The sequence below is a fragment of the Ornithodoros turicata genome, chromosome 3 (assembly GCF_037126465.1).
Source record: "Ornithodoros turicata isolate Travis chromosome 3, ASM3712646v1, whole genome shotgun sequence".
NCBI lineage: Eukaryota > Metazoa > Arthropoda > Arachnida > Ixodida > Argasidae > Ornithodoros > Ornithodoros turicata.
This window is the reverse complement of record NC_088203.1, coordinates 63,113,032-63,130,515: the sequence shown is the minus strand read 5'-3', so window position 1 is coordinate 63,130,515 and position 17,484 is coordinate 63,113,032. Positions and strand designations below refer to the sequence as shown.

At 46.2% G+C, this 17,484-nt stretch overlaps 2 protein-coding genes across 6 annotated transcripts in view; one reads left to right on the top strand and one right to left on the bottom strand.

Moving 5' to 3' along the window:
• The first annotated feature begins 1,381 nt into the window (after nt 1-1,381).
• LOC135389562 (uncharacterized) lies at nt 1,382-4,733 on the top strand. Its single transcript, XM_064619598.1, has 5 exons — nt 1,382-1,389; nt 2,185-2,233; nt 2,295-2,357; nt 2,515-3,164; nt 3,768-4,733. Exons 1-4 carry the CDS (start codon nt 1,382-1,384, stop codon nt 3,160-3,162), a joined length of 768 nt encoding a protein of 255 aa, XP_064475668.1. The 3' UTR covers nt 3,163-3,164; nt 3,768-4,733.
• Nucleotides 3,468-17,484, bottom strand: part of LOC135388537 (transient receptor potential cation channel subfamily M member 2-like) — a 408,615-nt gene continuing 394,598 nt past the window's right edge. For 2 of the 5 annotated variants that reach the window (XM_064618137.1, XM_064618136.1), the window contains exons 30-31: nt 4,881-4,943; nt 4,519-4,667 (exon numbers count right to left, since the gene is read on the bottom strand). In XM_064618137.1, coding sequence (XP_064474207.1) covers nt 4,539-4,667; nt 4,881-4,943 — 192 coding nt within the window. In that variant the 3' untranslated portion in view covers nt 4,519-4,538. Of the gene's footprint in view, nt 4,216-4,518; nt 4,668-4,880; nt 4,944-6,623; nt 6,816-17,484 lie in introns of those variants that run through there. The other 3 variants (XM_064618138.1, XM_064618135.1, XM_064618139.1) reach the window with 3 other exon arrangements.

Below are 17,484 nucleotides of genomic sequence, written 5' to 3'. Positions count from 1 at the left end.
TTGCAAGATCCCGAGCAGTCATGTTCGCTTGGTCAAAACGAAGCAATCTCGCATGTTCGCGTGGCGCTTTCCGAGCGCTCGGGATCTGCAAGCTAGCACTTTTTTTGCCCGGTCTCAAAACGATGCAGCAGCGGATTGCTCAACTATATCCGGTGTCGTCACATCCGCATCAACACGGCCAGCGCCGAAGTTAGCAGACGAAGGAACCGTTGAAGCGCAGTTCAGCATGGCGGAGGGAATAGAAAGTTCGAAAAGTGCAGGAATATCGTTGTCCCATGAACTGGGAACAGTTCTTCTTCCGCCTTTTTGTTCACCAGAGTCTGATGACGATAGCGGGAACGATTTCGAGAAAGATGTGCTGTCCTTCGCGAACGCCTTCCGGGCGTTTCGTCCCTCTGAACTAAGACCAAAAGTAGAGGGGTTCGTCGAAGGTAAAGTGCAGTCGTACAGTGATGAAGAGGTATGCAGTGAGCATGCTCAGTGGCTGTGTGTAATATAACGACAATGAACTTGTCAACAGTTCAGGAGGAACTTTCGGTTAAGGCGGGACGTCTGTGAAACATCGGTAACAGGGTTCGTCGCATCAGACGTATACCCGATGCGCCTCACACACGGTGGAGCCGTACGTATACGTACGTACGTGCGCATACGTATACGTACGTGGGTACGTACGTATTACGTGTAACACGGCGAAAACGAGCATTGTAGGGCAGTTCATTTAAATAATTTCCGACAACAGTACCCCGTTTTATTGTAGCACTTTGTATAAGATATAAGCTGGTAAGTAGCACTCAGTGCCAACTTTTTTTTTTTTCTAGAAAGTTTTTGCCTTCAGCAGCACCCTGCAGGCACATGATGTGCACCTAGGCATTTTGGGAAGTGATGGGCAGTACTTGAAGTACCAAGCACTCAAGTAGTACTTTAAGTACATTTCTGTGTACTTACTTTACCTTAAGGACATTTTAAATCGTGTACTTTGTACCGTACTTAAAGTACTTTTTTCCGAGTACTTTCCCATCAAGTACTCAAGTACCCAAACTTGGACCCCAGACAAAAAATCACAAAAGATTATAAAAAATCCACCCTACTGAAAGCGCCAAAATGACAACAAGAAAACGAAAACACACAGATAGCGCTATCTGTGTGTCTTCGTCTTTTTGCCATCACTTTAGCGCTTTTAGTGGGATGCAGTACCAACAGTCCCAGTCTGACATTTTACCAAAACGGATTTTTGTGCTTTTAAAGAGCATATTTGTTGAAGCAAATTAATTTATTGTTGAGAGGCTTGAAATGTTGAAAAAGTATCATTGCTTCTATGATTATGTAAAACGAATGGAATACAAAGACACGCACACATTATGACACTGCAACCGGCAGCACAATGTCTTGGTCAGTTGTAATTTCAGTTCTCCCAATGCGTTGTTCTATGCTTTTTTTATATTGTTTCCTTCATTGGCAATTAAAAATCATTTTATATCGCAATGTGTGATTGCATTACATGATGAACATTCGACAATCGTATAAAAATGAAGGCTTAGATTGTGCTTCATCCTTTATTACTTTCATCATATTATTTTTTTAAACATGTTGTGGTTCAAAAAGCAGCTAGGAATGCCCAGAAATATATAATCTCTGTTGACTTGTACTTTTTTTTTCTCTTGAAATTTCCTAGTCTGTTATAGCAGAAGATTAGTACCGGAACACCACACTAGGCGGGTGATCTTGGATCAGTCAGGGAATACTATTTTCCATAATCACAGCACAGCTGACTGATTACCTCTCTACATGTAACTGCAAATTATGACATCTGATTAAGTTCATATTCGCGGGTTAGCACTTAACCTAGGCTTCAGAGGATTTGCAAAGAATGCTCGCTAAAGTTTTGCCAAAAAAGCAAGACACAGATACTAAACAGTGAAATGCAAAGTGATAGAAATTAAATTGGCAATGTACTTCACGAGTACTTGAAGTATTGCCTAGGACATTTGGAATCGGGTACTTTGTACTGTACTTGAAGTACTAATGATGCCAGGTACTTGGTACTTACTTTACTTATAGTATGATACTTTAAGTATCATTTTAAGGTACTTTGCCCCTCACTGATTCTGGGTGTTGAATTGTGTGCATTAGGATGCATTTTTTTTACACAACACAATTGGTGGCATGAACTTTGTGTCTTTCTAGGTATGCTGGCAACAAGTCATCAATCAGGGACGTGGCTGGACGCTTTAGTGTGAGTGAGAGCTGCCTGCATGCATTCCATGCTAACACGAGTAATGGCTTACTTGTGCCAGATTGCACACAGAGTCATCTGCTTCCCTGAAAATCTGGAGGGCCTGGCTCAAGAATTTGAGAAAGTGAGCGCATTTGTATCTGCATATTCAAATAATTGCATATGTTGATGTTATTGCCTGCTCTTATGTACGTAGCTTATATTTGTCTTGCACTGTCACCCGAGACCATACACTATACAGTTTAGACCATACATTATACATTCTACTGCTTCCTTTGTAGATATCTGGATTTCCTGGGGTCATTGGCTGCATTGATGGCACTTTCATACCAATCCGGTGTCCTGCGCACAAGCCCGGTGTCACGTACGTCAACCGGCACGACACGATCTCACTGACACTCCAGGGAATTTGTGACAACCGCCGCCGTTTTCTGGACGTGTCAACAGGCTTTCCCAGCAAGATCCATGATGGGAGAGTCCTCACACTGTCCAACATATCAAAACGTCTGCCTTCTCTGTGTGATGGTGGCAGGTACCACATTCTTGGTGACGCTGCTTATGCTTGCTGGGAATACCTTATAAGTCCATATAAGGACTATGGAAACCTGACAGAAGCGCAGTCGACATTTAACACGAAGCTGAGTGCCACAAGAGTGCTCATTGAGAACACCTTTCGCATTCTAAAGCAAAGATTTCGGCAGCTAAAGGACGTAGAATTTTTTTCAGTGGAGAGGATGCGTCAGTTGATCATGTCGTGCTGCGTTGTACACAATCTGTGCATCGATGCTAATGACCTCATGGAGGATAGTCTCCAGGAGACCCAAGAAGATCTGGACCCTGGAGATGGAGACGTCGGGGAAGAGCAAACTGCGCTGCGCACCCTTGGTGAATTGAAGCGTCAGTGGCTTGTCAACATGGTAGCACAATAAATGTAAGTCACTCAAGAGTAGGTAGAACAACACAGTATAGAAGCCCTTTCGTTCATCTGTATTGTCCCTCCTAAGTTTATACTTGATTACGTAGTGTGACACTACCTTTTGCCAGAATATTAGAAAACAGAGCGCCGGGGGCTAAAATAGGGACAGGAACATTATTCCTAAGACAAAAGTGCACAGAGACCTGCAGACAGACAAACACTGAAGCATTCCATTCCAGCAAGTGAGTTTAGTGCATGCAAAGGAGTGAAATATAAATAAGACACTGCATGTGGGGAAACAAGGAGAAAAAGAGGGAATATGAAAATATATCATTCTAAAGGTACCTCTGCTTCTCCTAACAGACGTCTTATCAAGTTGCGTTTATCATATGGAGTCTCACAATTTCTTTGTGCCGCCTTTCTCTGTTTTGTTCACACTCCCTTTCATCTCTGTGCCTATTCATTTCATCCATTTTTTCAAAAAAAGCTTTTAATTCAGCCATTCTGGCTCGTCCAGGTTGATTCCTGCGGTGGCTTGGTGTACTGAGAGTCGGCTCTGGTGTAACTGTTGCCGCTGTTGGTTGCCGCTGTTAACTGTTGGTGTAACTGTTGTTTCAGTTGCAGCAGGGGCTCTCACACTGTCTGACCCTTCTGACCCTGTCGGCACTTCGTGTGATGTGGAAGGCAGTGTACCACATTCTATGGTAGCATCACAGGGAGGCACTTTTCTCCTGACGACAGTAACATTCCATATTACTGTGGCTGTATACTGTCGTCTGCTTGGCGTATCTGCTCCAATTCCCTTTCATATGGCACAGCTTGCCTGCTTCGGCCAGATGTCCTGCTATTATCTATTGCCTTTTTTTTTTCCTCTTCATTACTGTCTTAGTTCTTACGTCGCACAGGTTTGGCGTTTTTGTTGTGTTTAGAATCCTGTTTAATTCGTGGGATATTGACTCAAACATTTGGTTTTTGCTTTTCAACTTTGTGTATGGTCCTATCTGTGTACTATAACGACTGTATAAGTCCATCAATAACATTGTCTCTCCGTCTGTGCATTTTGATACTGAAAGAAAAAAAAGGCAAACGTTACATTTCACTGCACCTCTACTTCATAATGAAGTTGTGTAAAGTCGTAATCAAGTTAAAACACCTTGTAGGGTGTCCAACTCCCTCTTTCCCTTAAACCGTACCTTTGGTAGTGCATTTGGCAGGAGAAAACAAGGGGGAAAATACTCCTCCCTATTTAAAGTTCTCATAGAACCCATCCCGAAATATTTTTCTAGCTATGCGCTACTCTGCACTGATGTTGGCTATACTCTGTATCAACCTTGCAGATTATATGCCAGACACTTAATGCTTTCCTATAAATAGCCACAGTATGTGTATTTAGCGTCTCACATTCATGTGAGGAAATGTTTCTCTACAGAACACAACCTCACTTTGTACAATATACATTACCTGTGCTGTTGGCTGACTCTCCACGTGTACTTGCAACCGCACTGCTGCTTTGAATTTCTGTGTTGAGATGAAATTAAATGGTATTATTAATGGTAAAATTGGTGAATGGTAAAATTAAAATGGTATTATATAGCTGTGTTGAGCAAACTTTTACTCAGCTTTAATACAGGGTACTTTTAGTTGAGTGCAAAGTGTTTACGCAACCAGGTACATGCTTTCTTACTGTCCTCACAACCACTCCTGATTTCTCCACATGAGTTCATGACTTACCATCGTTTTCGTCTGCATCCTGGCTGGGAGGATTCTCTGGGAAGCCCTGTGATGACCCCGCAACTGTCAAAACGAAATAAGGGGTAGAACAACCTTTAAGATATTGTATGTGTCATGGACGGCCAATTGTGCATTACAGTCCATTTACAAAAAGCAATCACATGGAGGTGTACACCTATTTCCACTTAGCTCACTTACGGGCCGTATAATGGGGGAGCGCACTTTTATTGTAAGCAACGCAACATAAATCGGCTTGCAAACTACAAATCCGAACGCCGGACACCCCGCGCATCATCACAGAGACACGCGTTATCACCAACACTGTTTACAAAGCTATTATAGCAACTTTTTGCCAATTAACTTTGTTACGACGAGGATCATTGTGTGTTCACAGCACTTACTCGACAGGTTTCCGCTGCAGAGACCTTCCAGGAGCCTCAAAACATCTCTACTGACAGTGATTTCAGTCATTGCCCATAAACAGTGCGCTAGCAGACGATGTTGTTTGCCAGACGATGGAACCGGAAAAGGAGCGACCATCGTGCCCCTAGCGTGATCCCAGTGTCTAAAACCGCTAGATTTCTAGCAATCGTGTTTGGGTGGCAACAGTCACGTGATCCAGCTCAGATCCACATGTTCCAGCAATTTCCGAGCGCTCGGCCGTGTTGCTACGAAATGACCACCCGAATTCGCTATTAGTTCAAAGCCCACCCTCCTCTGTGTTTCCAATTCCCAACGCTGCAAAGAGGTACGCTTTGCACTGTCGGCAGTTGGGAAACGGAGGGCGAGGGCCCGCGCGGATAACATCGTAGTCCTTGTCTTGCTTTCGGAAAGACTGACCTCTACCACTGCTTGTCTTGGCATTTAAGGTAGTTCCTTTGCTTCCTCGACGTAACATGGCTAACAATGTCTATCACCCTGCACGCGGAATCCTGATGTCGCAGCCGTAAACTGTGCAGAACACATGGTGCCTTCCCTGGACACGATCACGCATCCCAATTCATCTGTGCATGGCTTCAGAAACACGTGTAGATACTTGTTTCGCTTAGACCGAGCTGTGATGTGCAATATTCAAGGCAGAAACAGTTCAAAGGCACCTTTGTCGCACGAAAACTTGGAGGAAATGCCCAGAAACTAGCAGTGCTAGAACTAGAGCCATGGTGATGATGATGATTATGATACTGTTGACCAGACCTGCAGCGTTGCCGATGGCAATCTGGCTGGTATTGGATTGACATTTACGTCTGTGTGGCCAGAGAAAAAGCAGGCGTTTGAGATATAGAGGGGGAAGCTGCATTTTCCGGGAGATTCGGTTCTCGGTCATACAACTGTGCAAACCAGTCCAATTCCGAGAGTCTCCCGGATGAATCGGGAGAGTTGGCAGGTATGCATTGACACGCGTGGGCTGCCCGACATGGCACAGCCCCCGGAAACAAGTATTGTGAGTCGCTCCATGCAACTTCGACGTGTCTTCCATAGTGCCTCTGTACAGTATGCGACCAGCAGCAGTAAGTGGCAGGAGAGAGTGAGCCAGGAGAAGAGCTTGCTTGCTTTGCATGGGTTGAGAGAGGTCAGTTCTAGAATTAGGACTCCCTATTCTTTAGGTCTCCTCTGATTTCTTTCTACGGGATAAATGCACAAACAGTAACTCATAGCAAATTTAATCCAGCTTATACTTTGTCAGCAATTTTTACTTGGCTAAATATGCATAGGGTTACATTAACATACACATTGCAATCACAGTTGACATTGTCTCCATGTAATCCCCAGGGAGAGTGTTTAATGTGGGCTTTGTACAAATGAGAAAACAAGTGAGAACTAGAGTTAAGTAATGCTAGCCTGCACAGACTTGGTGACTTCATGTAGTAGTGCCGATTGTCCTGAAGGCAACTTGGCGAAGAGGTCTTCCGTCACAAGTCTCCAGGTGAGGTTGGGCTGTTCAAGATAAACGTCAGGTTCAGCACAGTCTTTGCAAAATAAAATAAACAGAGTGCACAGCATATGGCAAGATTCAGTGGATTCAAGCTAGCCAGTTATTGTGATAACAAGTAACTAATAACTAGTGCTCCGGGTTATCAGAGTTTATTTGGGGGTAAGTTCAAAGGATGTTTTTTGTAGTTTATTATTTTCCTGGAAATCAGAGTTTTTCCAAATTTATTTTGTAGGGCTGAATAATATCCGAAATCCGGAGAAAAATTTGCAACTTATGTGAATGAGTGGTACACTAAAGAGCGCAAGAACTGGTCCGTTTGTGTGGAGGACAAGGAAAACGGGACAAAGTCCTCAGGAAAAACCCAGGCGTAGAACTGAACTGCTCAAAATGACGGCATGATGTCCTTGGGGTTGAGTACAGCCACCTCATTGACTGATCCCAACACTGAGATGACTCGCAGGCATTACCAGCATTGTCAACTGATTCTGGGATCCCTAAAAACCAGAGTCTATCGGATAAATCTGAATTGCAGGACATTTTACCCTCATATGTTTTCCGGAGTTTGAGGTTAATCGGAAAACCCGGAACCCTGTTAATAATCTACCAAATACATATACAGGATGTTTTTTAATCCTTTACAAATTTTTTTGAAAAAAAAAAAAGCCAGGGGACAGCTTATATATGGTTTTTAGAGTTGAGCTATACAGCGAGGCAAACATCCTCTCGAAGTCAGTACGTAACTACAAGACGAGTCATACACTAAAATTTATCAACTAACTCCTTTATTAGAGGATTTCCGGCAAAAGCAAGATAGCAGAACGGGAGACAACCATCTTTGAAAGCAAATCCATTTTTTTACAGGGGTCGTAAACACGATGCCAAACATTTCACAAATAATGGTACCCCATGAAAGAACGCAGGTCATAATACCCAAATATACATTTCGTTTGGCTTGTGCCAGCTCAGTGACACATATAACTGCTTTCAAAGATGAGTAACCCGCGTGTCTCTCCCCACCATGCATACGTCACATGGTAACCGTAGTCTTTTGCCGTCCAATCCGGGGGGCCGAGCTCCAGGCACTGGAGGGACGTGACGTTTCAAATTTCCAGCCAATAAACAGGCTTCATTATCAGCTGTGAGGCGGAGTGCTCCTTTTGTTTCTGTGGAACTACAGTTTGCGCTCCGTTGTTCCAAAATTCAGCGTCACAACATTTAAAACATCTCCGGCTGGACTAAGCAATACTGTGTGCCTAATTCTGATTCGAACGTCAACTGGGCTGCTATCATATGACACGATTCGAACCCGGGTACATCCGAGTCATTATGTGAGCAGCGTGGCCAGCACGCTAACCACTGAGCCACATGAGCTGGTGCCGCGGTGCCACGTGGCTCAAACCAAAGTACGGCACCCCAGCCGTCGGAACCATTCGAAGATGACAAAGATGACCCATTGTGCACCAGACATTCCGGAACTGTAGCGCCGGAGTGTGCTTGCAGTGTGCTGCATGCTACTGCACAGAAAACGTAGTGCGCGTGTGATATCTAAATTAAATGCAGTTCTTTTCCAGTTTGAGGTTGTAACTGTTTAGATTTTAAATAGAATAAGACTCACATTCATCTAGTCAATTTCCGAAAGTGAAATAAAATCATACATGAAACTCTTGATCGTAATTGGTGAGGAAAGCATTACGTCAAAATGATGTACATGATGTGTAGGGCGGAGCTATAATGCGAAAGAGTGCAGTGAATATTTCATCCGTATGCAAACGCCTTTTGGGTTTGAGCGCTAGTAATTACAAGGAGCTTTCACTGCCTAAGTTGCAATAATATAACACAGAGAAATGTGCACCTTGTATACCTGTTTACGGCCCCTTTAAATCCTGAAATGTGCAATGCGTTGAAATATCGAGGTTCGATACACAATACCGAATCTCTAATATATTTTGAATACTGAATTTCGCTATGCAAATGAGCCGAAACCAAGCTGAATGAGAAGGCAGGCAGGAGAGCGCTCCTTCCACGTCAGACGGAGACATGCTTTGGAGCGATGAGGATGATTGGAGCAGGTGCTCATCTGCTGGCCAGATCAACTGCTTTGCAGCCTAGATGCAAGGCAGGCAAGATGCAGATGTAGAGGACGATGGTCTTCCTCTACATGAGCCCCGACCGGCGATGATGGTATGCCACGGAGAGGCGTTGACGGTGGCCTATCTCCATGACCGCGCCGGTGGAACTGAGGCAGGTGCTTCAGGCACGTGGCCATCTTCGTCATTGTCCACGGCCCGCTACAGTGCTCCCCTCCCCAGACGCGGAGCGGCGAGAAAGAAGAAGAATGGTGAACGGCGTCTACACTGGATGGAGAGAGCGAGAGCGGCCGTGGATGACGTGCACTACTGGACGAATTCGTGGGACAGCAGAATACCCGTTGCGTGAAGCTCTCGATGAGCGAGGCAGATGGAGGGCGAATCATTGGGCGTCAGAGTCGTGGCCTGGGGTGCCGCAACCGGCACGGGAGCGTGAGCTCATAGTGTCCCAGGAAGTGATGCTGCGTACCCGTGAGGACTGCCGTGAAAACTGACGAGACACCGGCTAATGCGGGCCGTGGCGTCGGCGGCCGCGACTGCCGAAACCGGCAGGCGAGCACTTTGCTCTGTTGTCGCGGCCGGCTGCGAATGAGCGTCAAGAGGTGGAAGAGAAGTTGCAGGTAGTGAGTGTGGCAAGGTCCGTGCACAGCGCAGGACGGTTAGAGGATAGTATGACCAGTGACCGGTCGGAGCGTTGCACGGTCGTCCGAATCGGTACCGTGGGGGGTGGGGGCGATACGTGAGCGTCGGCACGTCAGTCGACAGGAGAAGGGCAGACGTGATGCTGTCGTCGTGAGCCGGACGGTGAAATGCTGCACGGCTGCAGAGGTGGGCGGGGCCGTGCTGGACGGTGAGGCCGCAGACGGAAAGGCGCCGGGTACGTTAACAGCGGGGTTTGCTGGCGGTGGGTCCATGTATAGAGCGCTGTGGTAGTGCTCGTCGAAGGCGTCATCAGGAATTTGGGATAGTAAAGAGCCGAATTGCTCCGAACATGGTGTTCGTTGTTCGGGTCACAAAATGTAGAGGACGGTGGTCTTCCTCTACATGAGCCCCGACCGGCGATGATGGTATGCCACGGAGAGGCGTTGACGGTGGCCTATCTCCATGGCCGCGCCGGTGGAACTGAGGCAGGTGCTTCAGGCGCGTGGCCATCTTCGTCATTGTCCACGGCCCTCTACACAGCCTTGCAGCCTCCGTCGGCGAAGGTCATGCGCTCCTGTGGCGCACGGTTTTGGTTTCGGCTCGTGTGCATGGCGCAATTCGGCGATGGCTATTTCATGACACGTGCTCGTTTCATGACATTTTTTTTTAAAGATAAGATTGATTTCAATGAGGATTGCCTCCCATTCTCCTTCTTGCTTTTGCCAGAAATCCCTTGATTCAAGAGTTAAGAGACTGCTGATTTTTCCCACCCCCAACACAACAGCAGCAATGTTAAGTTATTTCACGTCAGCATTCTCGCAATATGATGGCATTGTGAATTCCTTCAGCAGTTATAATGGTGTACCAGCTATACCTGACATCAAGTCTCTGTCGCCTGGCATTGTTTTGTTTTGCTAAAACTTCACGAAAAAAAAAAGAGGACCAGACCACTTTCCGAATGACTTTCTGAAACGTTAGTGGATATTTTTGTACCTACAAGTTATATATAGAAAAGTTTACGAAATTGGTAAGATTCCTGATGCTTGGAATGTAGCAAAGATTGTCCCGGTACCTAACAATTGTCATCAGTCTAAGGTTGAAAACCATCTACCTATATCTTTAATTTCAACATGTTCCAAGATTTTTGAACATATCCTCAGTAGTCATATGTCTGTCTTTTTGGAGAAGCACCATATTATCAATAGATGTCAATATGGCTCAGGAAAGGTGACTCCACTATTTTTCAATTGATCGAGTTTGCACACAATTTATCGATATCTTTGAATTTCCGCTAACAGGTTGATACTGTTTTCCTGGACTTGGACAAGGCTTTTGACAATATGTCTCATCCAAAGTTACTGTATAGGTTGCACTGTATATATTCCAAAATGTAAAATTGGTAGGTGTCTTTTGTCATATCTAAATGGTTGCCTGTGGTTTGCTGAGTTTAACAAAACATCATCTACTCAGTTGCCTGTTCATTCAGGGTCCCTCAGGTATCCATTTTAGGGCCTTTGTTGTTTTTACTATATACAGGGTGTCTCATTTAAATCCCCGGGCTAAATAATTCACAAACCAATGGAAGAACTTTCTCTTTTTACAAGTATCTGTCCAATACCGCCTACAACTTGTACACCATGTGAATGAGCGGGAGGCGCTCATTATTTAAATAAAAATTCAAATGAGTTTCGTTAAAAAACATACGCCGTGTCTAGACGTACAGTAAAACCCGCGGATAGCGATATCGCGTATAACGATATCCCTCGTAAAACGATTGTTCATGATTTTACCGTCAAAATATACATTGTTTCTATGAGGAAACGACCCGCGTATAACGATGGAGACCGCGGTTCCGAATACTCGTATAACGATGTTGGGCGTTGTCCCGTGCGCGTAACCTCGCGGCGAAAATCGCCGCGATAAGATACAGTAGAATCTCGACGATACGAATATCACGGGATAGCGGAAAAAATTCGCATCATCCGACATTCACATCAAAAGAATTAAGCCAAAATAATAAATAAATAAAGAAGAATTTGGTTCCGGCAAGAAAATAGACAGTGACTGTTCATTTTCCATTACTGTCAGTGAAAGAGGTCGGTCGTAACACTTTTTTGTCTCCGTATTTGGCCAATGCTGCTCAAATTCGCGAGATGATTCAAAAGGCCTAACACATGCTTTCCACCCGCGAGTTGCGCGACAGTGTTCTAAAGCGAGCTTCACCTAAAGCACACAGGCGTTAGGTGAAGCCGACTTTAGGAATGGTGACGTGTAGTGTTGCCAGAAGTTGTCCTGCTATGTTCCCTGGTTCCTTCCACGAGTTCTGGTCGCTGCTTTCCCAAGCCAGTGCGATGTCACACAGCTTCGCGTTTTTTTTTTAGCATCTGTTTCTTTTTCTTTTGCTACACGCGGGGTGACACGCGACTTTTCGGGGACGCGCTATTTACGTTATCTCTCGTTTAACGATGTATCCCGTATAACGATGGAATTCGCGATTACCGTCAATATCGTTATACGCGGGTTTCACTGTACTCGGGTGCGCTCGTACGGGGATACGTCGGGTCGACGTATCCCCTGTACTTTGACGCCGGGTACGTCAGGTATTTGGACAACTGTGAAATCGCAAATTTCGCTTTCGTGCCAGGAGAGTTGTTTCATTCGTGAAACGGTATGGGGCGCAGCAAATCTCCAAGCGGCCATCTTGAATTGGCTCTCGTGTATGATTTCGGAAGCGAAGTCGCTGATTTCGTTTTATTTGAAGCCATAACTGCCAATGCGTTGGAATGCAATTCTCGTGAGCAGCACATCATGAAAACGCAAAAACGAAACAGCCATCTTGAGCAGCATTTTGCGTCCTTTGCGTGCGATTTCGCTTTCGGAATGAAACGTGCCATGAAACAGGCACGCAGCGTCATCATAGGTGCGCGTAAGATTTCCATTTCAAGCAATCACTTACCAGCCAAGCGCAGGGATGGTGTGTGTCAGAATTTACTTCAGATTATTGTTCCATCTACTTCCCGCGTCTAGCCTTGCGTACCCGCAAGAAACAAAAAGTGGAGAGAAACATGAAATTGTGGTCGCCCCTTTAGTAGTTTGCGAGGTTTGCTTCCTACAATGCCTGTGGTTTATACAAAGACACAGTACATACACTCCTGTTTGGAACCTTTTTATGAACAGCGGCCTAAAAAGTTATGTGAATAAAGGTGCACAGCAGCTGCAGTGGGTGCCCGATCGGGACTTTCGTTGCAATATATCGCTGCACCGTGGCTTAGCGACTCGCCAAGATGCACTTCTTGCAGAACCATGGGTCTGTGGAGGCCAGTGTGCTGCGTTTCACCCCAGCGCAGACATCATGGAAGCACATGAGACACAAGTCGCAGGACACTGAGGGGTCACCATTCAGTGGGTCTGTACAAGATGCGCACTTCCACCTTATTGTCCTTGCTTTAGCGTTCACTGTGGTTGTCACCGCAAGCCAGCCATCGTCGATGAGGTACTTCCGCACGATTGACAGGTCCACGTCGCTGTGTAGGACCATGTCAGGGACCCTTGACGGAATTGTTTCAACATGTTCTTCCTCTGAAATACAAATTTCAACTTCGTTAAGTCTTGGCATTTTCTTCTTTAAACTCCATGTAATGTGCGATACTCACCAAGCAGAACGTTGTCATGAAGAACCCTCACAGCGTCATCCTCATCAACAAGACATCTCAGCACCTTTGCTTCCTTTTCACGTAAGGGCAGGTTCTTGAAAGGCATGAGAGTCTTCTTTCCCATAGATTTTTTGTTTTTGCGGGGCAAACCTATGACGGTCAGGCTCGCCCGTTTACGACGTCCACGTTGTTTCATTTTGGGCGGCATCTTGATGTCACTTATCTTAAAAGCCCGACGGTGTCGTCATGACTGTCTAGTGCGACCACGGCTGCTGACGGCTGACTGCACTCCCTCATGGGACTTCGTTCCTGTGGTCTAGGACCGCAGTCAGAAACACCACTTCCATAAGTGCTCTCTTCACTGATTTTCACGCTGTCTCCCTTATTTCCACTTCCAGTTGCTCTGTGCACTGGGTACTCCGCGGGGGTGAAAGCGTCGCTCAACTCACACTGCGATGGTTGTGCAGTGGCCGAGCCTGCTCCTTCGGCATGGCCGCTGGTCGTGCGTGCTTTGTTGCTTTGTGAGCTGCCCTCTGGAATTATCTCCACAACCACCACGTCTCTTCCTTCCTCCCAGGACTTTGCCATTTTCACAAGGATCTGTGCTCTTTCTTGGAATCTGTTTCCAGTTTCCTCTGGTGCCAACTGCGCGAAATACTTGCATGTGTGGTGCACAGACCTGTACTTCTGCGCTTCAGATAAGTTTTGCTTTTTGCGTGAAAGTGAAGAAATAGATAACTGCATGCCTCCTTCGTCTTGTTCTTGAAACACCCTATGATGCGTGTAGTAATACGCCTTCGACCATCTGGGTGCATACATGGTGTCATCATATGCGTTCAGCTTCAGGTTCTTCCTTGCTGAAAATATATGTTTGCACGGAAGATGCATAGTGTGCCAGGACAAGCACGAGCATTCATTTGTGGTTGTTCATATGCTCCCACACGATGACGCGAATTCAAACTTCCTGTTTTCATTCTCCAGCATCTTTAAGTTGGCAACAGCTTTTATCTGTATCTTGACAAATTGGAAGGCGTAAGATGGTAAAGATGTTCATCTTTGTGCACGAAATCTCTTGCCAAAACGTCCGAAGCGTGTGGAAGTTGCAGATAAGGACTTGCACATCTGGGAAGCACTCTTTGAGGAGATCTCTTTCAAGTAGATCTTTATCTGCCATGACGCAGCGTATCTTTGTCCAGCTGGTGTAGACTTCCTTAAATGTGTCCAGTAGCCATCTGAGAGAGGTGGCAGTTTCATCAGCCAAGACGGCCAGGCTACAGTTGTGTGTGACCATTTGAGTCCTCAGTGTGGAGAACGAAGACAGGGGTACGGATCTCCGTCAACTTGTATGTTTGCTTCGATCCCGACGTACTCAGTTAACGCCTCCATGTTGCGCCTCATTTCTGGGCTTATAATAAGGAGCCCCTTGAATGTAGTTCTGTCAGCAGCGATGTGATAGTCCGCGCCTGCACACGTACGCATGATATTAATACACAATGTCATCCATCACATTCCGGGGAAGAGATATGCAAGCTTGGCCGCCAAGACAACGCATACGATGCTGTCGGCGTGTTAATTTACAGCTCCATTTCGCTTACTATTTCTCTCCATACTTGTCAATTGTCATAGCTAATGTTTACACACATTGGCAACTCTTCGGCTCTGGCGTTAGAGTCTGTCATTGCCCTATTCTTCGGCAGGTGGTCGTATATTGCCTATGCGGAAAGCATGTCGATTATTTACGGAATTGCATTTCGGACCTGCAGCAAAACTGTCAAGCAGACCGACGCAGGACGCTCATTTTTGACAGTGTATGGTTATGCTCCAAGCACATTTGTGTGATTTCTAGCGCTTTGTCGTCACGTGAGGCAGTACACCGTGTGAATGCAGGGCAGTCACTTTGAAAGGGGCTGCAAAAGCGTTTCTCATTAGACAGTGTCCCAGCGTCTGAGGAAATCGTTCGTAAAACACAAAAGGCAGAAGCTTACCTGGTATCGCGCTCTCCGGTGCCGCGGCTCTGGACGTTTTTGCCACCTTTCAGGCAGCAGAACTGAGCCTGGTATATGCAGATTCTTTCATCCAAATAGTGTTTCACTTTGCTTCTGGCAGCTTGAACTGTTCTGCCATCGCGAACATAAAACTTTATGAAATTAATGCTGGCGCACTTGTCGATCGCTGCCTTCAGTTCGTCAAACGTGTCAAACTGTTTTCTAACTTCCATTGCACTGCTTCAAGTGAATGCGACACGGAAAATTTACCATGTGTTGAACGCACAGTGCCACAGAGCTCGGGTCTCAATGAATGAATACCGCCAGCAGCAAACCGTAGCGTACCAAAGGTGGTTCACCTAGTTTAGGGGACAGAAGGACACATGCTTGCCTTCCAATGGGGCACTGGTCTTGGTGGGTGAGGTCAGCATTGGTCAAGTTCCCCGAAGCATTGTCTGTAGACATCTCTTGGACGCCCTTTGGCCAAAAAAGGCCGTTGCACCGTGATTACAAAAATAGAACTCCCATGAAGAAACGCCCAAGAAACTCGAACCGAAAAACACAGAAGACAAGTGTTCAAGTGAAACTAACGTTTAATGCAGCCATTCAAAGCAGCCATTCAAAGCAGCCATTCAAAGCAGCCATTCACTTCGGCCGTAGAAGCCCGTACGGAACCTTTCTTCCCTCCGGGCTGTTGACCCACAATTCGCATGAACCTTTAAACACGTCACACCTAACCCTTTAAATACCATGCCAATGATGAGGACGGTGCCCAGAAGAAGAACAGTCTCTGTTCGAAATATCGGCGGCTTCTGTCCTGAGGCAACTCCCTTCCTAAAGGGGCAACCAGAATTTCCTGTTTCTCTCCACATTTTGTTTCTTGCAGGTACGCAACTAGATGGAACAAGAATCTGAAATAAATTCTGACGCACACCATCCCTGCGCTTGGCTGGTAAGTGATTGCTTGAAATGGAAATCTTATGCGCACCTATGATGACGCTGTGTGCCTGTTTCATGGTGCTTTTCATTCCGAAACCGAAATCGCATGCAAAAGACGCAAAATGCCGCTCAAGACGGCAAACACCTCTCCCGGCACGAAAGCGAAATTTGCAATTTCGCAGTTGTCCAAATACCTGACGTACCCGGCGTCAAAGAACAGGGGATACATCGACCCGACGTATCCCTGTACGAACGCACCCGAGCACCCGGTCAGACGTACCTCTAGACACAGCAAACAACATAACTTCTAAAGCAGGGCGCCGTCGGCATTAAAATGGGTACTACCCCTTTTGGGAGTTTCAGTGGACACTTTTAGAGAAAAATCTGCCACGAAAGCGGGTCATTTGTTGCAGTAATTAATTGGTTTCGGTTTACATATTTTTGTCGGGGCTGGTCGCGGCGAAGTGCAAAAGAACGTAATTCATGGTGTAAGGACGTAATTCATTGGTGGAATTGGGAGTGGAAGAGCACCCTTTTGCGCTTCACCACGAGCAGCCGCGACAAAAATATGTAAACCAAAGCCAATTAATTACTGCAACAAATGACCCGCTTTGGTGGCAGATTGTTCTCTGAAAGGTGTCCCGCCCTGCAGAAGCAATTGACGACCACCTCACGTTTCACACTCTGCCACGCTGCTGCTAGCATCTCGAGAGCCTGGATTGCGTTCACTTTCGTTTCTCTTTCGAAGCGAATGTCGAGTAGCAGCTTATCGATGAGCCGCGCACGGTAGCCACACTTCATGCTGTTTATTATCCTTTGGTCCAAGGGTTGGATAAGGGAAGTGCAGTTCGGGGGAAGGAAACGCATTTCGACATGTGTGAGGCTCACGTCCTCGATGTGATGTGCGGAGCAGTTGTCGAGCAACAAACACACGTTCTTGCCCTTCTTTGCCATGTCGCGGTCGAAGTCCACCACCCAGCCCCTAAAAATCGCTCGGGATATCCACACTTTGCTGTTGGATGCGTAATTCACAAGGACTCTTTTTCCTCTGAAGCAGTGTGGGTTTTTGCTCTTCCCAAGAACTAGGGAAACAAGCTTGTCTGTTCCATCCATGTTGACACAGAGCAAGACAGAAAACCGTTGCTTGCTGTGCTTTCAGCCTTCACAGCGTTCCTCCTTAAGCGCGAGGGTACGTCTTGGTAGCATTTGATAAAACAGCGCTGTTTCGTCAGCGTTGTAAACGTCTTGCAGGGCGTACTCTTGTAGGATGCCAGTCAGCTGCTCTTCAAGCCACGATGTGGCTCCCGAGGCGTCAGCAGATGCAGCCTCACCACACAAAACCCTTGAAACAAACCCCGTGTCTCC